General features: G+C 43.4%; 1 protein-coding gene across 1 annotated transcript; it reads right to left on the minus strand.

Annotated features, from left to right (window-relative positions):
- Window positions 1-313: 313 nt before the first annotated feature.
- DIPK1C (divergent protein kinase domain 1C) lies at window positions 314-12,994 on the minus strand. Its single transcript, XM_027746060.2, has 4 exons — window positions 12,722-12,994; window positions 7,095-7,772; window positions 3,118-3,282; window positions 314-1,484 (listed from the first exon to the last, which is right to left on the minus strand). Exons 1-4 carry the CDS (start codon window positions 12,902-12,904, stop codon window positions 1,269-1,271), a joined length of 1,242 nt encoding a protein of 413 aa, XP_027601861.2. The 5' UTR covers window positions 12,905-12,994; the 3' UTR covers window positions 314-1,268.
- Between the last annotated feature and the right edge of the window lie 13,817 nt (window positions 12,995-26,811).

Raw genomic sequence — 26,811 nt, forward strand, 5'->3', positions numbered from 1 at the left:
TCTATGTATAATTAGTTCTCACAGGCTTCATGGCTGTCATAAGGCTGAGGGATGTAAAGATGAAACAGATTAAGTGTTGTTATGCGTGTCACATCCAAAAATCTGTATTGTCAGTCTTAACATTGAAGAGTCCTTCTGAGCCAAGGGCTGTCATAGGCTGCTGGGTTTTCTGGTTGTGGGGTTTTCAATTCCTCATGCAGCTTGTGGGTACATTGCCCAGTACTGGGCCTAAGCACATGCAGTGTCTTCTGAACCTGTGTGTCAGATTCTCCACCGCCAGCTATGCACATTTAAAAGGCAAAGTTAATGATTGTAAATTAATCTAGGGATCTTTATTTATGTAACTCATTGCAAGATTATGAATTAATACAAAAATTTTCTCTTTGTTCATTAAAAAAATACTGTGGAAGACAACTCTGGGTCTGGATATTGTTCTGTTCAGTGCAAAGGACAGATTGTTGACATTCCTGGGTAATTCTGCTCTCTGGCAAAGGAGTGCTTCTTATCAAGTGCTCTGATGTACAAGTGCCTGAGGGCTTGTTCACATGGGAAAATCCAGTGGCATTATTCATACCTCTGCACTGCAGAATATGAGTACCCACATGGGAACTCAGCAAGGGTATAATTATTTTGCTCTAGAAAAGCCCGAAGTAGCTTTATATAATTTCTCCCCAGAAAGTTATCTATCGCACAGGTAATGCAATGCCCCAGAGAAAATGCATTTGAGGACATCAGACAGGACTGCTTTCTACAAAAGCAACCCTGTGCTCATGTGAAAACACATTTCCCTATTTGAGATCCTTTTTTTTTTTTATCATCACACAGAGCACTCTGTCCCTACTTTAAATAAGCCTCATTCTACAGAGAAATTTAAACAAGCACCATGCATGTACTTATCCACACCCATCCACTCTTTTAGTTATCGGCAGTAGTTTTGCTGCACTTACTTACACTTTTCTTCTGTAGATGCATCCTCACTCTGAGCACCACTCTCAGAGAGATGCAGTGTCTACAGCTCTTGGTAAGTGAATGGTGTGCTGAATTCTGATGGAGAGGTATAGTGCTAGCTCAGGAGAATAAGCAAGAACAGAATCCAGGTAATGTAAAACAATTTCACACTTGATAGGATATTAAGAGCATGTGCTGCACCTGCAGCCATGAATTTAATTTGCATAGCAGAAAAGCAATCTCTGTGCTGTAAATGTACAGTGGGTAGGAGGGATGGCAGAGAGACTAGCGTGTAGCCTTTGCAGTCCTGCCTTTTGTGTCTACTCTGCCCTTTGCAGTTCTTGTTGAGTGACCTGAAGCAGGTGGTATAACTCAGAGAGAGATTTCAGAGTCCTCTGGTGCCCGGCAGCGTCCATGTGCCCCGGCTGAGCACACTCCTGCACAGCTTTCTGCAGCTGCAGCTGCAGGGGGAGGGAAACCAACGGTCCTCTGAGATTTGGGGAAAACCAGTGACGGAATATTTTGTCACAGATTACCTGAGAAAAGGAAAAAGAACAGATTGTTGTAGCTACAACTAATGCCCTGCTGTTTCCCTGGGACTGTAACAAAATGTCATCTGAATCCAAAATGCCTCTAGCCATTCGAAGAGAAAGGCATAGAAAAGAAGCATCCACACAGGTTACACTCTAGCTGAGAAATGCCCCTCCTTCTCAGATTGCTCCTGTACTTCACAAATCTTATGAGTGGTTGAGGAAGCTGGGGTTGTTTAGCCTAGAGAAAAGGATGCTGAGGGAGGACCTTATCTTTCTCTACAACTGCCTCAAAGGAGGCTGTAGTGAGGTGTGGGTTGGTCTCTACTCCCAGGTGACAAGCAATATGACAAGAGGAAACGGCCTCAAGTTGTGCCAAGGGAGGTATAGGTTGGATATTAGGAAAAATTTCTTTAACAAAATGGTTGCCAAACATTGGAACAGGATGCCCAGAGAATTGGATGAGTCTCCATCCCAGGAGGTATTTAAAAGATGTATAGACGTGGCACTTAGGGACATGATTTAGTGGTGGACTTGGCAGTGCTGGGTTAACGGTTAGACTCAATGATCTTAAAGGTCTTTTCCAACCTAAACAATTTTATCATTCTGCATAACAAGTGGTGAGGGTGAAAGGGTGGGAGAAGGAGGCAAAAGGCCAACAAGCTACACTCCCCAAACCCCTCTGTTGTGTTAGTGCCTCCCAGCAACACAAGCTGGGTGAGCTGTAAGACGCTTCATCCCAGGGTCAAGAAGCCCATGGACACCCCTTTCCACTATAATCACCTATTACCTCTGGAGATTTGGACAGCCCCGACTTTCACAGAATCATAGAATCACTAAGGTTGGAAAAGACCTCTAAGATCATCGAGTCCAGCTGTCAGTGCAGTACTGCCAAGTCTACCACTAAACCATGGCCCTAAATGCCATATCTACAAGTTTTTTGAACACTTCCAGGGATGGTTATTCCACCACTTCTCTGGACAGCTGGTGCAATGCCTGGTCACCCTTTCAGTAAAGGAATTTTTCCTAACATCCAGACTAAACCTCCCCTGGTGCAACTTCTCGTCATTTCATTTTGTCCTCTTGCATATTACCCCGGAGAAGAGGCTGACCCCCAACTCACTACAACCTCCTTTCAGGTAGTTGTAAAGAGCAATAAGATGTCCTTGAGCCTTCTTTTCTCCAGGCTGAACAACCCCAGCTCCCTCAGCCTCTCCTCATAACACTTGTTCTCCAGACCCTTCATAGGCTCTGTTGCCCTTCTCTGGACTTGCTCCAGCACCTTAGTGTCTTTCTTGAACTGAGGAGCCCAGAACTGAACAGAGTATTTGAGGTGCAACTCGAGGATGTGTCTTTATTATCAGTGGAGAAGGTAATGCTAATTCCCTGCCCCTACTTTGCTCTCCTGTCTGAGGCACTGTGCTAACAGCTACATAAAAACATGGCAGATAACCACTAGTGAATATAAAGATCTGTCTGCATGCCCCAAGGTGAGATTTCTGAACAGGACTGATACTTATGTGGAGGCATTTAAAAACCTGACTGTCTTCATCTCACAGTCTCCTAGTACATATCATGCATTTTATAGTCAATGTGATTTTAAAAGAAAGGGATGCATAAAACAGCTGTGTCTACTCACTTGCAAGTTGTTATTGGCTCTCTGTGCTCCACATTTTCTTATTTTCAGATTACATTTTGAAAAGCAATCAAAAAAATTACAATCTTCATCTCCTGTGCAATTCTGTTCGAGGATGTCCCTCATTTTGGGTTCAAAAAAGGCCATATCCACATCAATGGCCACCACCTGTGGATCAAAACAACCCATGAGATCTGGCAAAGCACAGACTGTAGAACGGGGCTGAGCAGGCGTTCTTTGCTCCTTGCTTCTGGAAATGTTGTGTAAGAGCATCTGCCAGTGAGGAACTGGGATCAAAATGAAAGGGCCTTATTTCACTTAACTAAGCCGCACTAGCCTTATAAATACCACTTTTTAAACAAAAACAGCCAATGTTTATGACACTGGGAGTGGGAAAATTATTTGTGGGCAATATGCCTCCCTGGGATCAATTGGATTGATTTGCTTTAAGCTGGAACTATTCATCCCGAAAACTGATTTACTTGCTGGTGCAGCATATGCAGATGGCACCTTAAGCTTTTAATTATATGATGGTGCACAGTTATCCGTGGGCCAGATGGTATCACTTCACAACTCAGCATTCAGACTAAACCCCTCTGACTCTGCCTCTGTGGAGGGGAGCAGTGGCATGCCCAGGGTTAGCTGCACCTGGTACTGCTCCAGCAAACCTGCCCCTGTATTCAGTAGTTTTGAGTCTGTTCAGCTGCAGAAAGACATCCCTAACTTCGCTGAAAGCTGGTTCTGGCTTTGCCCAGTCCTGTTTGCTATGGTTTGACACACTGACTGTGCACAGTTCTTGTTCTGCTTGTCCAGAAATACGTCCCATAGCAGAGTCCAGTCTGAAGCTGGTCACAGCAGAAAAAACATGACTGAAGGGATCAATCACTTTTCTCATCCTGACACAAGGATCACAAAAAGAGTGAATATATAGCACAAAGTGGTTTGCAGAACTGCTGCCTGTGTTGGGGGTGAGACCACTCTGGGAGCAAAGGGCTGTAGTCCCAGTTTCCGCCAGTGTCACTCCATCCATGAATGTTCCACTTAAAAAAATCCCAGCAATAAAGAGGGAAAGGAATTCAGTAAGGGGATGGCAGCTGCTTGATGTGAGACAAACTGTAGGTGACCACAGGGAAAGCAGCCTCCTTCCAGAGTCATCATGCATGTGCAATCAGTGAATGTTCACAGCTGCTTTTCACACTTAAATTGGGGATACTCCCTTGCAGCATCTAACACACATTTTCCTTGAGGAAAATATCTGGGACCTGGGCAAAGCAGAGTTACTTGGGCTCAAATGGTAGTCTAATTTTTAAGATTCAACCACCCAAATAATGGGGGAAACTGGAACAGCAACTGGATCAACACCAGGAACTAAAGATATCTGGTTTGGTAGAAGCCCAAATAAACCTTCCATGGGCAGAAAAAGAACATGGTCTAATCTTCATTTTATTCTAGTCCTCTTTCCCTAGGGAAAAATCTTGAAGAAATGAGGCATAACTTAAAAACTCAACTATTTTTAGGCTTTTTGGAGCTTATGATGATGACATATCCTAAGGAATTTCACACGTTTGAACAGGCAAATCTTTTTTTTCTTTTCTTCTTTACTTCCTAGCTTTCTCCTGTTTTGCTGTTCAGTTCTTTGGAGAAGAGACCGTGAAAGCAGTGCAGGGTTTCCCCAGTCATAGGATTGCTGCATCAGCTCCCAGGTGGGGTCTTTGCCAGCACTGAGTACATTTGACCGTTCGATCCATTGCTCTGCTAGGAAAACCAGCCCTGGTTCCCAAACATACAGCTGCCAAAGGGTTCAGCGGCTTCACTGAAGTTCATCTGTTACAAAAATGTAGTGTGGGCATGCAGCCAATCCCCGTGAAAACAGATCTGGGTGACACTACCTATGATCGGCTACATTTTGGTGGGGTTTGTTATGATCGCAATTGATGAAGAAGGTACCTCGGGAATTGCAGCAAGGACCCAACTTGGTTCCTGACCTGATTTAATGTCATGTTTAAGGTGCTGTAATCTTTCCAGTTCTCTTTGAGGTGGGTGTAAAAGAGGAAGCTCTCCCAGAGCACTGTGCATTCACCCAAAACCTCCTTCCAACTCTGCACCTTATGGCAGCTCCATGGCAGCTTAAAATTCTCCTGGATGATCTACCAGGCAGTGACCTCTCCTCTCCTTTGCTGCAGGAGAGCAAGCAAAGGCTGGAGTGAGAGCTGGAGCCTTATCCCCACCACTTGAAAATAATCCTCAAAGTGAAACTGCTGCACTCTAGGCACATTTCTTTGGGCTTTAGGGCTCTCATTACTCCAACAAGGAATAGCGGTACTATTATGGGTTTTATTATTTTCCTACACAGAGCACAGGAAACCAGCAAGTGAAAAAAATCTCTTAAACATAAGGGACAAAAAGAGGCTGACTTGCTGTGTTCCCATTCTGCAACTGGTTGGTAAAACTACGTAGAATTTCTGCTTCTTACTCTGCTTCCTCCATCACTGATTAGAAACTCTCTATCCTGTCCCCCACCCTCTGTCCTTCTCCCCACCCTCAGCTGTCTGACTGTATCTCCTGTCTCTCAGCCTGATGGCGCAATACCACCAAGCTATAAGTAATGTACAACTGGGAGAGCCATGTGTGAGCAGCAATTCATTTTTTCTTAATTAATTCTCCTAGGAAATATTAAATTATCATGTTTACCTATACCAGAAAATGTCTGTTGTCTCTTTGGACCCCAGACGTCACTGGAAGATCCTGGCAAAGCAAGACTCACCAAAAGGACTCGTGAGGAAAGACATATCCAGTATTCTTCCTCTTTTCCTAAACGAAATCTCTTTTCCTGTAAGAAGGCTGTAAAACAGATGCTCTGGTGTGTGCTCATCCGCAGACAGCTGTAGCCCTGCGCAACTGAGAAAGCTGGGCAAAGCCTGCCTGGAGGAACTTCTGCTATACCTGGCTTATATATACTGGTACAGCTTATTTTAGTTTCTTGCTGTAGCTCCTTACTTGTTCCCTATTCAGCTGCTGTATTGCACCTGAATAAACAATGGGAGGGGAGAGAAGGGTGAAGGGAAAGCACTCTAACTGCTCCTAATGGCTCTATGTTTAGGCAATGTTTATCTAGTACTCTGAAGATACAAGTGTAATATTAACTCTCAGTGAGTACTAAAAATAGTATTAAAGTGGCCGAAAATGCTTTATATTCACTAAGAGTGCAGAAAGTCCACTGATGTCACTGCAAATTGGGAACCTAGTTCAAACACTTACTCACTGCACAGTGCCTCCAGTCTGTAGACACAATTCCAACTGAAATCAGAGGAATTTCTGTCTACAGCAGAATGTGACATACATGCAGCAATGTGGTGCTGAGCTACGTCACTATTTTGAAAACTTGCATAGCTACTCAGGTCTGAGTTACAGCAGTGCAAGGAAAAGTCAAAGAGTTAACAGTAGCAGGAACTTTCCCATTGCTGTCCTTGGAGAATTTCCAGACCAGATAAGCTGAACATTGAAACACAAATGTGCATGCTTGGATGTGGGGAGTTCCCCTTGTGTCAGACCAGAGAATTCAGCCTTAGTTTTCAAATTCAAATAGTTTTTTCCTTTCAGCATCACTACCAAAAATAGTTGCCATGACTCAAATTACAGCTTCATTCACAGATTTTGAGATCCCCTTGCCTTCAGGAGGCATTCCTCACCACATCCAAGGGACCCTGTCAGTACCAGTTCCTTTGAGGAGGTGAAACAAAGCAGAAGTAAGCAAGCAGTTCTCAAAACAAGCAGCAGGATTTAGTGCTCTGAAACGTGGCTGTTCACACTGCAAAGCAGAAAAGAAGCAGAGGATCTCCCCTGTTGCTTGTAAATGCATTGGTTTTGCAAAACCTTGGCCAAAAGCTGTACGAGGAGGGAAGTGTCATTTTTACACAGCCACCTTCAGACCAGACTTTGACTTCAAATTGCTGCAACACCATCCCAAAGATGTAACTTACCGTAAGATCATGCCTGATAGCAAAATTTTCTGGTTTGATGTCACACAGGTGGAGTCGGTGAGAGAAATCATTATCAAAATGCTGCACCATGTCCAGAAAGCTGAGTGCAATGTCAGTGATGGCTCTCACCCTGCTTTTGTGTCCGGTAAGGGAGGGACCAATCGCATTTTCCAAGGGAAAAAGAGTTTTGTGCCAGGCATGTCCAGCTGTGAGATACTCCACAGCATAAAAGTGTCCACAAGAGCCAATAATTCGTAGCACGTGTTTGCTGAAGTCCTGCAGCAAACTGAAGTAGATATATTCTTCCTGCTGGAGCAAGGACCACATGCTGGCCACCTGTGCTTTCCAATGTGGTCCCTTTTTCCTTGTCCACAGGGGCCCCATGGTACTATTAGACAGTTCTAGCCCCAAGGCATTTTTGACCTCCAAAGCTACCATCAGCAGAAGCTCAGTTTCAGGTATATCCTGTGTTTCCACCTCCTCCAGCATACTGAGGTGCTGGTAGCTGGAAAAGACTTCTTTTTTGGATTTCAGTATGATGGGCTGGCCTCTCCAATCGGCCTGAATGACCTTCTTACCTCTGTCATAGTAAAGGCAGTGCTTGTACACCAGCTTCTGTGCCACGCACAGGTCTTCACAGAGGTCACCAGTCAGGGCTCCGCTGCTGTAGTCAAGACACTGGAGTGAAAGAGCAGAATATTCATAGCAGAACCACATGCCCATGGACCACGTAAAAGAAAGACAAATAATGAGCAACAGTCCTAAGCTCAAGAGGTTTGCAGCAGTCATGGAACCGCAAACACACACCTTCTACAGCCGTTGGGTGACTCAATAGTTTTTCAGAAATCTCTAGAGACCTTTTACTAGGGGAGTCTTGCTTCGAAACAGGGATTCTTGGGATGGTAAAGGACAGGATTTTCAGGGGTGAGGAAATGGACTAAATGACCTGTTACCTTGAAGTGTTTTACACATATGAGTTCAGTGAGACAAACTTTAAACACACGTGTCTGTGCTATATGAGATGATGGGCTGTAACACTTTAAGGCACAGGAGATAACTTCCATAGTAATGCAAGACTTCTCTGGAAGGTTCAGGGGAGCATGAATTAGACCTCCACTTAAACTACAGGAAAATCCATGGCTAGCTGGATTTCTGGTTTCTTCCACAGTCCTGCATGTTTCAGCCTTGCACTCAACATACCCTGAACGAAGCTGTCCTAACCTCCTCCTGCCCTACCAGGAAACACAGAGGTTGTGCTCAATGCCTTTTGGACCAAGAACTTTCAGAATCTTAAAATATATACTATATTTCATTATTAAAACAATAATCTGCAGAACAAACTGACTTTTCAGGTTTTATATGTAATTATCAGAAGTGAAATTTTAATATTAATTGCTTGAATACTTAATTTTTTCTGTAGCTGTAAAGAAATAACCCCGTGGAAGCAAGGAAACTGCTGCTTGATAGTTAAGTGGTCATTGCAAATTCATACAAGAACTGCAAGGATTCCCTCACCAGTCCTTCCCTCAACCCATAATTGTTTCCATGATATCGTTTCCAAAAGTGGAGGCAGTCGATACATTCCTATGGACATTCAGAAGTGCAGCTGTAGGGACTGCTTTGAGTGAATCAGTAGAGGGGATGATCAGAGGTCTCTGGTGAAAGGGGAAGAGATGAGGTGGTGTAGAAAGCCAAACATCTGGGAGGCAGCTTGACAGTGTCAGCCGCCTTCACTTCTTTCTGGCATTTGAACCTTCATTTAAACAAGTTGGCAGGACCCCCTGCATGTGGAGAACTTGCAATGGCTGCCTGAGCCCCACCTCACTTGTGACTTGCTGTTACATACACAAAGAACATGATCACAACATTCAAGTAAATTATTTTCTTAGGACAGTCTATGAGGTGTGTACACCAGAAGAATATGTTCTGATGCCAAGCAACATTTGGAGTTCAACCTTAAACAACACACAGGGGAATGGATGGAGGATTAAGTCCAAAATCCAAGAATGGTGATAAATTGACTGCAACAGCTCCCTGAGGGCAGTTCAGACAGGGATAAAATTTATTTATATTTTGATGTTCTCACAGGCCAAATGAGAACAGTCATTGCCAGCAAGGAGAGCCAGGTAGGCAAACTCTTGCATGAGTGTTCTGACCCTGAGTCCACACATGTGAATCACACACGCATCTGCATCGACATCAACATCAGGATGGCCAAGCAGACTCACTGGGCTGTCTGCAGACTTCAGAGCATGCAGATCAATGCTCCTGCTTTTGAAAATCCACTCCTATGAATTTAATACAATTTTACTCTACCTTTTTAAATAGGAAACATAGTTTTCTTAGCAAAAGTAGTTTAGCAGTTCTTACCATCTGGAACTCTAAGCAGTATTAGAAAGAGAATTACAAACAGAAGGAATTTGGGGGGGTTTCTTTGGATTGTAAGTATAAGCACGTTTAAAACTCTGTTGAGAGACCACAACCTAACTCTCTTCTGCTACAGTAAGAGAATTTAGGACTTAGTCATGTAATTGGGTTCACATGGGTGAACACATGCCCCCATGGACAGTTTTAGTGTGGTCCATCAGGTTCACTCTTAGAGGGTCCACATGCATAGACCTCTTACATCTAGAACACATGTCCATCACCTGTAGTCAAACATGTAAATGTGTATCTTATTTTCTTGTATTGACATCATGTCATTCTTAATCACATTAATGAGAAAAAGTAGTTGTGGAAAAAGTAGTCTCACATTTCACAGACATAGGAGACAAGTCCTTTTTGAACCTGGTTGCTGTTTAGAACTTGTCTGCTGTTTTTTCAGTTTAACCTATAAATCTTTCATTATTAACCTAGTATCTGACAAAGAATGTCTAATTCATGGTATTCTTTACAATGACCTTGTGCAGTGTTTTGCAAACTAGGATATGTGGAAGAAAACTTGATCAAGGAGTTCATGGTCTCACAGTGATGAAACACAGAGCAGCCTTCCAGATGTAACATTCTCTGCTCGTCACCAAAGCAAGCAAAGATTTCAGAAAGGTTCCCTCAAGTAAGCAATCAAGAAGTTTGAACTATTTTCTATCATAGATATTTTCTATCTATGCCTTTTAGGCATAGTCTGCACTGGTAGTTCATCTTGAAGCAATTATTTGACCCTTACATCCTTTTCCAAAGACATACAGTTTTACAAGACCATTTTCCATCATATTGGCATAGCACTATTGTGCTCCCCAGAGTATTAGCTTGCATTTTACAGTATTAAAACACATTCTGGTGGACTGAAAGCATTTAACCAGGTGATACAGATTTATTATTTACTAACCCAGGAACCTTTGCACTAACTGCAAACTTCACTATACAAGATTGTAATTCATCACGGTGATTGTTGATAAAAAGGAGAATCAATTCCCCAGGGAAATCTTTCAGAAATGGTCCTCCATGCTGCCACTCCTGTCTTAATGGCTGCATTTTGAGATCTGTCAATGAGACAGTTTTAAATCTACCTAATGATTGCCCTTTGAATGCCACTAAGTGCCATATTTTTAAAACTAAAATATGAAAGTGACACCAAGCCAAAATCCTTATAGAGAAGCAGCTGTACTACAGAAAAATGCAAACACAAGTATGGTTTGGATTTGCTTGTATGTTTCTGATTAAATTTGGCTACATAATTTTTAATGCCCTTAGTGCACTTATCAAGATAAGTTCGGAAAAGCTGGGTTTAAATTAACGTAAAAGCTTAAATTAATGTAAACCCTGCTAAGGATTTATATAAATTTAAATAACTCACTGTACCACCATCAGTGGCCTGAGACTGATGTTCTGCCTTGTTAGCTAGTACTTCTCCTGTGTAAATGCAATACTGAGCCAGGTTTGGAAGGCATCAAAATTAATTGATTTCTCCAGAGGAAAGAGAAATTGATTGCTATGATTTAGTGTGTTCAGGGTAAATGAAGATGAGATTGGCATTAGGAAAGAGTGATTTTTTTTTTTTTGAGAGTTCAAATTGGTTCCTGCAAAATGCCCTGTGCCACTTCTGCCTTGTCAGTGCAGTACACATCTGCACAGATGTACATCTTACTCAGAATAAGGAAATAAACCCTTTGGAAATGCCACTTGCTAGGGCATTTTCACCAACTTGCTTAAAATAGCTCATCTAATCTCCTACTGAAAATATGACACACGACTAGAAAGATAGTTTTTCTTAGAGGCTGATTTTTGCTTAATAAAGAGCGTGAGACTCAAATTATCGGGTTATTTGTTTCATAGATAATTGCACTTTTATAACTGCAAAACTCATGCCTTGCTCAGAAGATGTCAAAAGACTTATTTGTGGGCTGATGAAGATGAGCTCATTTTCTAATTATTCCACTAGAAGGACAATCCCTTTCTAACATCATCTAGGAAAACTGTTGCTTTACAAACCTTAATGGTAGTACTGAAGACTTACCTACAGAGATAGATGAGCACAGCAACCTCAGCTACTCTTCCTCTGGAAGGAGGGTCTGTAACTGAGCTATCACTCAGTGAACAGAGACAACTTTCCAAGCTTGCGCCTGAAATCTGATCCCTGCCTGGGCTTTTGAAGGCGTGCCTAACCGTCTCCAAACTCAAGAACAGCAACAAGTCTCAGTCCATCTCTTTAGTGGCGAGTGTGATGGCAAGGACCTAGACCTCCCTGAGCTTGGCAGCTCCGTGCTCCTCCATATCTCAATGATCTTCCCAACCACGTAAGGAGGAGGCAGAAATCATTCCTTCAGCTGCAAACCTGAGCTCAGCTGTACTTCAAGCTGGCTACTGCGGTAAAGAAACTGGAACTCACTGCCATTAAAAACACTCTGTTAGGACCACTGCCTATACTTGCACTTTCTTTATTATACAGAATTAAGGAAATCTATGATCAGCTTTTTGCTTGCTTGCAATAATAGATTATTTAATTCCCATTAGGATTCCTCTCTTCCCACCTAACCGTTGGCAGTACACATACCCTCATTAAGAAACAAAATTAAACTCAAAGGATTAACCCAAGCTGCTCCTCTTCTCAAAGTGTTTCCTACACAATCCTAAATCTCTTTATTACTATTTCTAAGGGAAATTTCAATGAATATTCTTTCTTGAATTTTGAGTAATCGCACCTTTACACGCCAGACATAAAGAAGGCGATACAAGCTGCCTGGCACTTTTGAAAGATGACTTTTGTCCATAGACATTTTCGGCTAAAAACAAAACAAACAAACAAAGAAAAAAAAAAAAAAAAGAAAGAACACCCGGAGGAAGGTTTCCCCCCGCTCCGGAGAGTGCGGCACGCCGAGCTGCCCTTTCCAAAGAGCTTGGGCAGCTCACCCGCATCCCACGCCAGGGATCCGGCCCGCCGCCTGCACCTGACCTCGCCTCGGGGAGGGAAGCAGGGAGGGAGGGAAAGAGGGAGGGAAAGAGGAAAGGAGGTAAGGAGGCAGCCACCCGCCCGTGTGCACCGCGGGGCGCCGGTAATGCGGCACCTCCGGCGGCCGGAGCTGGGGAGGGGCGGCACGGCCGGCAGCGGGTGCTCGGCTCAGCGCAGCCCCGACGGACCGCCGGCGCCCCGTCCTGCCGGGCGATGCCCCGCGTCCCGCCGGGGCACGTACCAGCCTGGCTAGGATCCGGTGGCTTTTCTCGTCCGTGCAGCGCTCGGAGAAGACGCTCCTGTGGAAGAGGAACAGCGCAGCGCTCACCACCACCCAGCAGGCAGCCCAGAGGAGGAGCAGCAGCAGGGCGCATCGCCGCCAGATTTTGAGCCGCAGCCTCTTTAAGCCCGGGATGCCCCTCATCGTCGCTCCGGGACTGGGCTGGGGCGGCCGCTTCAGCTGCTGCGGCCCCGAGCGAGCGGCGGCGGTGGGGGCCGGGGGCTCCGAGCTGCGCCCCACGCCCGCCCGTCCCGCTCCCCGCCCGCGCCCATCGCCCCCCGCACCGCCGCCGGGATGCGCGTCCCCGCGGCCCCGGCCCCGCTCCCGCCCCCTCCCCGAGCCGGGACTGCCCTGACGGAGCCCGAAGCGCCCCTTTTGAATTTAAGCCACGTAGTTCCGCCGGCTTTTGTCTGCGCTCCCCTGTGCCAAGCGGCCCCTACAGCCACTTGGCGGCTGCTGCCCGCGCCCCCCGCCTCTCCTCTCCGAGTTTCTCACCCGAGAATAAAAGCGGTTTGACGGGTGATGGATGCTGCTGTGGGAACTCGTTCACATCCAGGCGGCTGCCCGACGCTTTGAAAGAGGCAGCCTGGAGACGGAAGGGTCCCTCTTGTGAAAGCTTCGCCTCCCGACACATGGGAAAAGACAAAGTTTATTCTAGAGTAACTTCTCCAGTTTTATCCTCCCGGAGCTAACGGAGGAAGAGAGAGAAGGGTCTCAGGTGCCCATTCCGTAACGCAGCCCCCCGCACCTCCACGATTCCCCAAAAGCTCCCATAGCCTCTCCTGCCCGCCCCGTGTCCCAGCCGCGGGTGCAGGCTGGCCCCTGCCCAGCATCTCTGTGTCCCGGCCGCCTCGGCGGCCGGCGGGGAATGCCAGCGGAGCGGTCCCGCTGAATGCTTCGCCGAAAGAGGGCAGGGTGTACTTGGTCCAAGGGTGTTGGTAGCGATAGATTGTCTCCCTACCATCCGGCAGAGAGAGTACCTGACCTGTGACTGTATCTCTTTTTAAGAAGGCGTCAGCACCATGCGACAGCCCCTAATATATTTGACTTCGTTAAAGTCTCTAAGGGATCAAAGACCCATATGTTTATTCCTATGCAGCAGGCAAGATCTTGACATACTTTCCTCACTCCAGATGCAGATGTTCACTGTCTCTGTTTAGACCACCACATCCTTTTTTTTTTCTCCCTTGGCTGCCACTTGACAGCATCTCACCATCATCGTTTTCAGTGTGAAAATTAATATATTAAAGTACAGCCCAAAGTAATAAGGGTATCTGCTTCAAGTTTACTGTCAGATATGATGAAAGAGGAACAGGTTGATTTTTCTTTCCCTTTATGGATTATTACCTCAGGCTACTTGCAATCCCATAGCTGGAAGATGAATTGCAGTTAATGAAAACACTCTGAGGATAAATTATTTACCCCAAATTAGTGAGAATAGCAGAATATGGCCCATGAATGGAGTAATGCATAATAATTCAATAGACTTATTTTAATCAGTAAGTTGCTCCGGTGCACATTTTGTTAGTAAACTAATGTTAAAAAGTGAAAGTTCACTGTTGGAGAGCTAGGTTTAGGGGTATATATTGTGTACCATCATGTGGTATATATTGTGTGCTCAATGAGAATATCTCCCTGACAAATCATTAAAAAGACAGGAGTCTCTATTGACATGATCTAATTTTACCTCTTAGAACAGTGAGGGGAAGACCACAGGTGCATCAAACTTGTTGTTCTTCACACCTTTTACATGGTCAGTGCAGTTCTCCTCTACCATGCAGAGGAGGGCTTGAAATACAGCTTCTAAGTAGATGGCAGACTGTGGCAGAAAGGAAAATGGAAAGATAAAAGTATTTCTGAAAATACTACAGCTTTCTAGAGACTGACAGTGGGGAGGGAGATGCAAGGAGAGCAAAACTACTTTGATCTCCAAAGAGAATCAGAAGCAGAGTCATTATCACAAGCCACATCTTCTATCCTTAGTGTGTTTTGCTCCATCTCTCCATCATCTCATTTCTTCACCTGCAGAAGCTGCTTTTGGCCATCCTTTTCAAATTTTCTTTTTTCCCTCCTTGATCCTTTTACTGAGAGGCTTCCTTTTGAGGCACTGGCAATACAGCCTGTTTCTTGAAAATGTGGCCAGCAGCAAAGACCAACTAGGCAGCTAGGAACTGAAAACTATTTCTCAGTCTGACACAAAATGCTCTTAGGACCTGTCACTGATCAGTTTGGGGTATTCATTTGGAAATTCCTAGGACAATAAGTGGGGAAAGGCAAGAGGGAGAGTTGCTTAGCCATTCCTCTGCGGGGATACCAGCTAGGCTTGAATTCAGCCAACCTTCACCAGCGACTGCTGCCACCTAGGAGGGAAAACTGCAGATCTGCCATACTAATACCTGGAACAATCCTGAGATGTGACCCACATATAAGAGGGATGCAGATGCTGGGGGAAATTCAAGCATCAGAGTATCTCCCTACTGCTTCGTCCTAAGCTGTCTGGGTAATAGTTTAGGCACTACCAAACCCACCTCTATTTTAAAGTGTAGGTCTTGACTTTTCTATGTGTCAGCATTCCCCAAAAGATATCATGTTTGTGAAATTCTGTATATGTGTTATTTGTGTTTCAACAATAGTTCTGAAAACAGATCTTAATTACTTCTGACTTTAAGCTAGGAATAAAATATAGATAATTCTGGCCTGGTTAGGTGTCATAGCTGAGCTGCTCTAATTTCTGCTGAAAAAAACCAAGGATGTTCTTTTCTCCTCCTCCACTGCCACCTCCCTGTTTTCCTCTTTGCCTTGCCTGCATAGTCCAGCCCCTTCTGCCAGTGAAAGAAATTCCTCACTGCCAAATGAGCTTTCTCAACTCACCAACAGGTCAGAGAAACGTAAAGCTGTTTCTTGCTGAGATTATTTTCAGAGAGGTCAGCAGGCCCTGGAGATGTTGCCAGGCATGCTGGCAGAGCTGGTGCAGGGAGGCACATTGCAGGGCCAGGCACTCTGGGTTGCTGGAGGCAGAACTGTCCCACTGGCTCAGCTGTATCAAATGTCTGCCCCTTAAGGATGCAATGACATATTATGGGTACGGTGATCTAAATGGAAATGGTTGTGGAAAGGCATAGTCCTGTCCCTGTTTTCACCCCAGCCATGTGCTGCCACTGCTCCCTTGGCAGCTGGATCAGGGATCAGCAGTCAGCATCAGTAGGTTTTTGATTGCACTTTTCATTTCCTCCCAGGATACCAGCTAAAATTCACTCAATTTGGCGGTCTGTAAGGAGCCCACATCCTCCTCTTTGGTTTGGGAACAGCTGCTACACACAGCAAGAGCAATTCTACCTGTAACATCCGTTGTCTGCTGCTTTGATTATGGAATGTGAAGAAATAGACTAAAAAAATAATAATGGGTTTTAATGTAGTCTTAATAATGTTTTTAACAGTTTTAATAAAAAATAAAAGTATAAGATGAAGGGAATTTAATGAAGCAAATGCAAGTTGCATGACACTCATAGTAGATAGTATACTAGTTTCATTGTACGGTAAATCCCACAGGAGGCATTTGCAGTCAATAAAGCCCTGTCTTCACAAAAGATTTGGATATAGCATTCAGGCTGAACAACTGTATCTAGTTGTTCAGCCTCTGAACTTTCAAATATCTCACCGACTTCAGTCAGAGTGAAAAGTTGGACAAGTCTGGTAAACATGTATATGTGTGTGCATACATACTTTCTTGTAGCAGGTACACAGAGACCTTTAGAACAGATCAAGAATTGACCCAGAAAGCTTGGATTTAATAACAGGTAAAAGCCTAGGTGCTTTAGTATCAGGTGGTTTACCCTTTAATAACAATTTATTGCTAGCTGCAAAATTCAGGTCTAGTTTTAGGTTTTCCTAAACTTCAAGGTTCTTAGACTAACAGAGTTAATTGTAGTCCAACTTCTGTAAAATATGTATGAGTGTCTCTCTGTGCCATATACATTTTCCTTTGAAAAAAGGCTTCTGCATCAGAGAAATTTTCCTTCCTGTATGTATTAAAATGTGACCGTTTCACGTTGCAATCCTGTGTTCCCAAAGGAAGCTATATTCCTATTCTTATTTTAACTCAGAATTAAACTTGATGAAAATAAATCAGTAGAATTTTAATTAAGGCAAGCAACGCTAAGGACAGTAAAAATAATCAGGACTAACTGTATTAGTTCCTACCCAATTAATCTTTGAATTACTAGTTAGAGCACAATGTCAGCATCAGGTTGGTCTCCTCTTCATCGCTGTGTTGGGCATATCACAAAATTGTGCATCAAGAATGTCAGTTCAGAGAAGGAATAACCACAGGGTTCAGTGGCCAGGAGTGAGATGCCTTGACCCACACCCACTGGTGAAGAGCCTGGCATGGTGTCTACCTGTGCTGTCTGTCCATGTGTGGGCTGAGCAGCTCCTCAGAGAAGGGCCGTGAGGAGTCCTCAGTCCAAGGAGCTGCTAAGCCCACACGTTTCCCATCACCTGCAGACACAAACTGCATTGCAGGCTCAAGTTGTATTAGGCTGCTGTTAGACCTTATTTTCCTAATTACCTAATTCTTCATGAGAGTTTAAAAGAAACAAAGTAAATCAGTCATTAAGAACTACCTTGGCACTCAAGTTAATGAAATGTAAAACTGGTTCATTAGGAATTATTGTTCTATTTGATTGATTTTATCACCCGCTGTCATTAGCACTAGGTTGTCTATGGAAATTGGGTATGTGTCTGCCAATCTTTCACAGAGCACATACGAACCTACTGTTTTCCTGCTAGGACCTCAAAAAACTTTTGAGTGCTGTTCAGATTTACCTATTTTAAAACACAAATATTTCTTTCTGATTTTCTTTGGCCAAGCTGAGCAACTGAAAAACATCACAAGGTTAGACATAGGTTTGAACATGAGCCTATGTCCTTTAGGCAGTGAAATTCCCCCGCAGAGCACTGTGTCTACCAGAGGAATCCAAATGTATTTTTTCATTTATGCCATTAATCAAAAAGAGTATGTTGCAAACTACTCACAGAAGTTTTATGGTATCAGAGAGCAGTGAGTTTATTGGGTCACACTGTGAACCAGAAGCAGAAAAATGGCACAATATAAAATGCAGAGTATACCTTTGTGGACAAGGGAAAAGCCTGGGGTAATTCACCGATTTAAACAACGGAAAGTGTTTGGACAGAAAAGGCTTTCCCGTGCATATATAGAATAAAGAATTTGTAATATGCTTTGTCCTGTTTGCTTTTTACTTTCATCAGGTATTTCTTAGGCATAGTTGCCTAGGAAAGCCAAAGGTATTTATTTTCTCCTTCCCTTTTAAAGCTTTCTAGATTCTAAATGGCAGATTTTAATTGTCCTGCTCTTCTCATATATCCCCTTCCACTTAATCTCTTTATTAACCTCATGCCAATTTTCCCCTCTCATTTGGAAACAGTATTGCCTGAAGAAGCCAGTAAGATACCCTGGCAATCACTGTGGCAGATTGTGGTTCACTTGTAATTCTTCGAATGAGGTGGAACAATAAAGATGTAAAGTATCTTCTGGAATTTTTGTACAAATATCACAAATGACGCCTGACACAGTATTGCCTATTGGTTCTCTGCTACATTCTTTGCCTATTTGTGCTACCAGTCACCAAAAAGAGAATTAGCTGTAAGACAAAGTTGGAATCAGTGACTTAAGAACAATTTTCCTAGTCTAAAAGGGTGCTCTCCAAAGGAATTTGCTGCTGTGTGGCATGTTGTGTGTCTGTCCATGGTGAAAGGGAGAACAAAGAAGGGAAAATGCTGACATTCTTTTCCAGTCTTTCTATATGCAGTTTCTAGTCTTTGCACCAAGTTCAAGCCAAGTGATCTCATTATGCCAATACTGAATCTGGCTCTTTGTAGCCTCCATTTATGAGTCTCTGAAGCAATGCCAGAAATACTTAGAAGTTGCACTAGGGTTATGTAGAAAGAAAAAAAACCCCAGCATCTAATAAGTTATTTTCCTGTGGCATTGTGCTGTTATTTACATGAACAGTCCAAAGTAATTCAAATGGGAGAATATTTTCCATAATATACAGAGGGCATTCACAGGGCTGTGACCATTTAGATATGTGGTAGCTCAAAAGAGTAAAAGTTGTGTCATCGTCTCCAGTCAGATGACCCGATTTATATGTTTCAGTGCATTAAGAAGGTATTTCTACAGCTGATACTGCCAGAAAAGTTACCACATTGTCAAATATATTAAAATCAGACCAGCTCTATGGCTGCAGACTCTTTGAAATGAGTTTATGTTAGGAATTTGCACCGGGATGATTTTAAATTTGTTTCTACTGGCAAGAGTGACCTAAGATATGCAAAGACCACCTGCTCGATTCCTGTTATGCCATAGATTTAAAAGGCAGCCCAGCTGTTTCCAGAGGTTTGCATGCTCTATGTTACCAGAAGAGAAATGGAAAACAAATAACTGATTCTCACAGATAGAAAAAAGCATCTTCGTCGTAGGCACAAGTAACCACCAAGTGGATACTTAGGATATTGCACATGAAAGGTTTTGTAAACTGTAAACTGACTTTCCAGGGAGAAAGCACATAAGCAAATCTGAATTTATAGCATTTCTCTGATTGTTTTGTTTTATTCTTTTGGCTCAAGGGCTGCCTACCATAGTAGTCTATGCTTGAAAATCAAATTAAATGCAGCCATCACATACGATAGATCTCAGTGCATTTACACAGGGGTATGCCCATTTCTTGATTTCTGTTCTAAAAATCCAAATCTGAAGTAGAAAAAAAATGAGGACTTAGGAAGATCACAGATGACTTTCAGTATCTGTTCTGTAAAACTTAATTACTTTCAGTTATTTCCTTGATGCTGTTCTCTGCAGTTTCTTTGTAAATTATGAATGGCTGGGCATGGAGCAAGCTGCAAAGTGATCCATTAGTGAAATTTAATTTTCTGTCAGACTTTGCAAGTAATTAGCTTTTCTTTAGGTAGTGTGTTGTTAGTTTGCATGCATCCAATGTTGTCTGACATTTGTTCAGGGAAGAGTAGACTATTCAGTTTCTGTACTGCTTGCAATGAACAGCTCATAATTATCCCAAGGTTAAGCATCCATTAGTGCGAGTGACTTTCCTGTGTTACTCCTGAGCAAGAAATTTGAGTGTGGGATCCTGCCCAGCTGCCTGAGCAGCAGCAGTGACACTGCTGTATGATATTCCTCCTGTTACATGCAAGCATCCTCCAAGAATCTGAGTCGTTCTGGTGGTCAGGCCTGTTTCTGAGGGGTCATTGCTACATAAGCTTAAGTAGCCAATATAATTATCAAGGAGTGCCATGGTGCTGCCTCCTGCTTTGAACAGAGTTGATGGTGGCTGAGAAGCTTCAGAAATGGATTTCCATAGCTTCTTCCACAGGCACAATCTTTGTACACTACTTGCAGTGCACTTCATCACACAAAAAGAACAGACAGAGAGGTCTTTCCTTCTCATCAAAGCCAAGCTGATGTGTATGGTTTACCCAGTAGATGGGTCTTTCAGGAGATTCAACATTCCTCTAAGTCTCTTCCTATGCTATTTTAAAACCTGGCATTGAGGCAGCTCTTCCTATCAGGCCAGATTGGGTTTTGTGAGTTGTCTTTTGATGAGAAACTAAATTGAATGGGAGATACTTTTTAAAGCAATAACGTATCTTTTGAACAAACTTAATTGGTTACAGGCAGGAGCCGGTGGCCACTGCACTTGGAGTCATTCCGTGGTTTCCAGTTGGTTTTAAGCTTTGGATGTGTGATTATAAAAGTCACCATCTAGTTAGCCAGTTGTTCCTACCTACACTTGTGCAATGAATAATCAAAATGTTGTCCTTTTTCTTAAAAGCAGAACTTCATACAAGCTTGGAAAATGCCCTTCTGTAATGAAGTTTTTTCTCCAGAACTTCTTATAATTAACTTGGCATTAATTTTCTTATTTTTTCTGAAGTGACATGTTTTCATCCTTTTCCTGTCTTCTATTTTCTGTCATTTTTCTTCAGTACAATCCCCTTTTCTTCCCTATTTACATGTTTCAGTTCTCTTTATCCTTCAGTGATTTACCTTCTCTGTTCTTCATAGGCCTTAGTTATCTACCGCAATAGCCTCTCTTCTCAGAATGTGTTATAGGAGTCCCTCTCCCACATCTCTACTGAGAGGTTTCTTCTGAAAAACAACAGCAAAGAAGGCCTTAATTCTCGTATCTAGTATTAATTCCCTACTATCAGTGGAATTACTTTTGATTTACACTGAAGTGTATAAAAGGAGGAATACACAGAGATGCCGTTATTAGACAGCATTTAGAATTTCCTGGTTTTGCAGCTCCTTGTTTTCTGCATATAACCAAATAGTGCTTTTAGTCCATGATGTACAGATGCACATACATGTGTTCTTAGCAAAAGAATTCATAGCAAGTGTCCAAAAGTGAAAAACAGGGATTGCACTATTCTGGATGTTATTCTCAGTCTGGGAAGAGAGGAGATCCACAAAGGCAGGGAGAATGGAACCACAGTGAAATCGCAACAGGCACAGAAAAGCAGTCCTGCAGAGCTGCATCTCTGGAGTAAAATTCCAGCTGGGGAAGCACTTAGGCTCCATTTCATGAAGGAGAGCATGCAGTGCTGGCCAAGTCACTTTAATATTTCTCTTTCACTTTGGCAAATCAACAACTTACAAAAGACCAAAACAAAATCTCCCAACACTCCAAAATATATTCAAGGAGAAATTGAAAATGACATCTCCTCATGCATATGGCACATTCCATGTGCTTTCAGCATGGATAAACCAGGCATGGTGTTGAGATGAAACACTGGGATGAAATACAAGGTAGTTGAGATTAAGAAGAAAAAGGGCTCTCTGGTCATTCCAAAGAAAAGTGTTGGGCTGAAGCAGTCTCCAAGGGCTGTGGTTCTCATTTGCAGTCAGACCACAACTAGCTGAGCTATTGACCCTTTTCTTGCCCATCCATTACACGTGTCCTATTACATGACACACATCCCACCACTCCCATTTGAGCCATGGACTTGTTATATTAATGCAAAGTACCAGGACAAGCAGGCAGAAGCAGAGTGCTTTAGTCACTCAGGTAGAGGAACAGACAATGAACAAAGGAATGCAGGTGCATTTTTTACTCCTTTCAGAGCACTGGCACAGCTGGACTAACACTTCAGCAAACAAGGAATCATTTGGCATGCCAATTCAATGACTTTCTGAGATATGTTGGCTCTGCAGTTTGCATGCCAGTCCTCCAAGGTGCTGGGACTGAAGAATTTACTAACAGCCTCTGACATCATTCTTTCATCTGTCCCTCAGAATCAGAAGTGGGAGCCGTACCCTCTCTCTCTGAGCACAAGATCCTCAAAATAGAAAGACTACCTGTTCCTGGGCAATGTTAGTGGAATTGGGAGAATGCTGCCAAAAGCACACTGATATTTGCACAATTTGTACATTGAATTTAGAAGAGAGATGGGTTTTTTCCCTTTTTTTTTTCCTTATTTTTTTTTTTTTTGCTGGTGCTCTGCCTCTCTCTCTAATTTGAGGCAGTCTCTCTAGCCCTCTAGACAGCTTAGTTAGTCTTCAGGTTATTTTGAGGTTCTTGATAGTGACATTGCCAACATGTCACTGCTGCATCTTGACAAGAGGACAGGGAAAACATGGGTTGCAATACAGTGTACAGACTCAGCAAAATATCACTTATGGGGAAGGGCAAAACCACCTTATGCAAAGCCAGGAAAAAAGGAGCAAGCATTGCATAGCAAGACCCTTGTATTCTACTTTTCCCTGTCATGCTTTGCAGATAAATCTAGTGCCTAAGATAGGAGACTTCAATATCTATGGTGTCCTGAATTGGTTTAGTTAAGCGACTGGTGACTGTTGAAGGCTCAGAGTAATCCAGGATGTTTTGGTACTTTCTGAAGATAACAAAGGATCTGAAGTGTGTTGCAACAAACTTCCGAGTACATTTTTAACAGCAAAGTTACAACCTTATTGATACAGGGGCTATCAGAGTTGAAGAAAAATTTGGTGCATCAACTACTGAGCCAGGAGGCTGGGGGACAGGAAGAGGTTTGTAGGGATTGGTGAGGAAGGAGACAATCCCTGAGCATGCTGGGCATCCTGATCATCCAGCCCTCCACTGAAGGGCAGAGCAGAGCTCCTCAAGCTTGTGGCAACCAAGCCAGAAAGTCAACCTAGCACAGCAGCACAGAGCCACCCTGTGCACAGGCAGGCACATCTGTCTGCTCCACGGTGTTATGGGGGCTCATGGGAGATCAGTGCAGCAACTCTTCTGAGTTGGACTGGATGGATCCACAGGGAAATACGTGCCCCGGGAATGTAAATCCTCTACTCGCCAGGCTCAGTATAGTGAGACAACACTGGAGGTGATGAAAGGAGCAGCCAATAAATGGTGGGACACAGGGATGGAAGGAGCAGAGAGAGGGAAAAGGGTTCTTTGGTATTTATTGTTACTTGGGCTGTTGAGCCACACAGGCTCCATTTCATAGTAGTCTCCATTATGCAAGGATGGGAAGAAGGATCACAGGACCTTGACTCTAGACTTTGATTCAGTTCTTGTCTCAATTGCAGCATTCCTCTGTGTCCACATTTATGTTTACATCAGCAAAAGCTTGGTACATAGTTCAGCGAAGTGTCATGGAGCCCTCCAACAGGATTCTGACCAGGCACTTGGACATATGGGCACCCCATACTGGGCTATGTCACATAAACATCAACATTTTCTACACAGGTTGTGTAATCTGCCCTGTATTTTAATTACCTATTATAAAAAGAAAACAGTATTTATTTGTTGGAAGAAGCTTGTGAGGATCAAACTCCTTAATTACTACATAAGCACACGTATATATAGATTAATGAATATACCTAAATATTCAGCACTCTACAATTACAGTACATCACATAAGCAGCCCTGCTTTTGTGGAGCCCAGGGCAAGGTTACTTCAGGAGCCATAGTATTGACTGAAAAAGAGGGACAGTAAATGATACTTGGATTTGGTTTAGTTTAGTGTTATTCCTCTAAATGAGTTTGGACTTTGAGGCCACTTGGTTCTGAAAAGCCAGGGGTAATGAGCGAGGCTTACCTCGCTGGAAGGTCAATTGCAAGGCAATTTCCAGGTGCAAGCAGGTCTGTTCATCTTTAGTCAACAAAATCAAACCCAGCAGAAGTGGGTGTATTAAGGCAAACAATGTTAATGGAGTCAAAATGTCCACATCGGTGCAGTGCACGGGTGTGATATAAATAGGACACACTTAGGTTTAGAAGGAATTAAAGCAACCAGTGGGGAATTCTTTAAACATTAGTTACAACCTGCCTATGTTATTGCTTTAAATTTACTGTCACCAGTCCAAAAACTATTGTTTGCAGGAAAGCAAATAAATCCAACAAAGCTGCACTGTTCTGCACATCCGTATACACAATCTTTCCTTTCAGTCTAGCAGTCTACCTAATGTAGTGTGAATGCCTAATGTGTAGAAAGTTGGGCTTGTGACTCACCTAACTAGAAACATGCAAAATAAAGACAAAAAGGGAAGATTGAGCAGGAAGTAGCAAAATACAACAAAGAGGCAGAAGACAAACAATTTCAGCTTTTTATGTTTTTTGGTTTTGTCCCCTCAGAAGTGCAGTAAAGTAACCATTGTGTACTTATCTCACTTAGCAGAAAAGACAAAAAAAATGAGCAAAGTGAAATTTGTAGATGCCATACACCTGCATATAGGGACACAACCACCACTTGAAATTAATTTCAAAAGAAGTGAGGGTGAGATTTTGCATGTTTACTGCAGCTTCCATAGCAACTTTCTGTCCCATTTCATCATTTTGCATGGAATTTTTCAGAAAGGATGGTCACAGCTGTTAATGGTATCTCTGTTGGCCTCTCACATCCCCATGGCTCTCAGTCCACATTAATCTAAAAAGCTGATCCACACAGTTGTCCTCTCCCAGACCAGTGCTTATGTTTCAGGTTCCTCACCTATTCAGCTGCTTTTACTTCAGCTGACTCATACATGCTACACCTCTGTGATTAAAAGCAATAGCACAACCACCTACGAATTATTTCTTTAGAACAAAACTATTTCAAAGACAACATATTAAAAAAAGTAATAGAGCAGCTTAGATATTTCTGCCTGGACCAGAGAAAGCTGAGCATCCTTACATTTTCTTTATAAAGTACCTTGTTTTGTTATCCCCTGTCCCTAAGCCATTTCTGATAAATGTGTCTTTTCCTACCCTTCCTTTCTCCACTGTTCCCAAAGGATTTTTATGTATGCATATATTCTTTTCACCTCCAAATTAACAGCCTTGTAAAACAAAACTGTGTTTCCATAAAGACAATTTATAAGGCCCTCAAAGCTGATAATTGGATCTGTTATCTTTCAAAAGAAGTTGTTGTTGTTTTCCCTCGGGTAAGTTACTGTGTGGTTTCCATGTTTGTCTTCACACAATCCTTTGTGGATTTAGATCAATACAGGCTTGCAGAAAACTCTGATAATACAGTACACAATATTTTCACTGTATGCTTCCCCAGTGCTTTTGTTTGGCAGATCATGTCCTTGATTCTTATTTTTGTTTGAAGGTGTTTTATAGGATGTGAGAAAAAAGTACCAAAAACTGCTTCCATGTGGGAACATGAGAATGAAAATAGGTCACCAGGAATCATGCTTTGTCATGTCACTTAATACTTTTCCTAAATGCAACAAACTGCTTTTTAGAGGCAGGTTTTTTTTTTCCTTTTTAAAACAAACAAACAAACAAACAAACAAACAGACACCTTTTTTTTCCCTATTGCTTCTGGGCAATATTTTTCCTAATGTAAGTGTGGATAGAAACTTTATTCCAGTTTCTAAGTTCCACTGGTCCATTTGCAGTACATTTTGCCATCTGCTCTTCCACCAACACAGAGCAGTGCCAGGAGTCCTGGTGCCAGGGGCTCCTCAAAGTCTAGGGTGCCAGGAGTGGCAGGAGCTCCCCATGGGGGTCTGTGAGGGCAGAGCCTGGCAGCCAGGGCCCATCCCACTCCCAGCCAGGAGCCAGGTATCTGGGGGGCACCAGGGCAGCCCCAGCTCCAGGCACCTCCCTGGGTACAGGTTGATGCTGGGCCAGGCCAGGCATCAGTCTGTAAATCTCCAGCTCAGCACGGCCCATGGCCAGACCAGGGTTGTGGCAGGACTGGAGCTGCAGCTCACATGGGCCAAGCGCTGGCCGCCCAGCCAAAAGCAGTTCCCATGGGCTGTGGAAGCCCTTGGCTGCTGCCTTCCTGCTGGCTGCCCCTGAGCCTCTCCCCAGTGTCCCAGTGGGACAGGGCAGCCCTTGTTGCTCCATCCATGGCTGGCCCCTAACCCAGGAAGCCAAACCTACAGGGGAGGGGATGCCCTCAGGCCTTTACAGTCACTATGGATAACAGTTCTCCTCCTCCTTATGCATTAATCCCAGCATTAACACCAGTCTGAAAACATTCAAGGTCAGGGTGGATGGAGCTCTGAGCAACCTGACCTAACTGAAGATGTCTCAACTCCTTGCAGGGGCATCAGACATTTAAAGGTCTCTTTAAAGGTCTCTTCCAGGCTAAACCATTCTGTGATTCTATGATTCTACAAAGCATACTTGCAACCGTGCCTTTCCTCAGTCTTTTCTATAGGTTACTTAAACCAAATTCATATGCTCAGAGACCCTTAGTTTCCCTGAGCACCTGAGCAGCCCCTCAGAGATCTGCTGTAGTAGTTTCAGCTCATCATTCCTGTGTGACTGGAGCTGTGCCTTTGACATGGGACAACACTCACCACAGCCTCATGCAAGGTTCTCACCCTGCAAGGCACCACCAGCTGAGTTCCCAAATTATGTAGTTCTCTCCTACGGCAGACCTCCTGTGACCAGCTGATATACCCCTCTCTTTCTCACTCATTTCCAGCTCATGAGCTCCCAGATACCTAATTTTTTCCTGGTTTTATTTCTGTGATCCTCAGGGTCGTTGAGTTGTTCCTTCCCTGTCCTGACTCCATCTCCCAGCTTTATACCCTC

Source organism: Pipra filicauda, unplaced genomic scaffold (assembly GCF_003945595.2).
Source record: "Pipra filicauda isolate LSUMZ 115617 unplaced genomic scaffold, ASM394559v2 scaffold4_size7858003_pilon, whole genome shotgun sequence".
In the NCBI taxonomy this organism is placed as follows: domain Eukaryota; kingdom Metazoa; phylum Chordata; class Aves; order Passeriformes; family Pipridae; genus Pipra; species Pipra filicauda.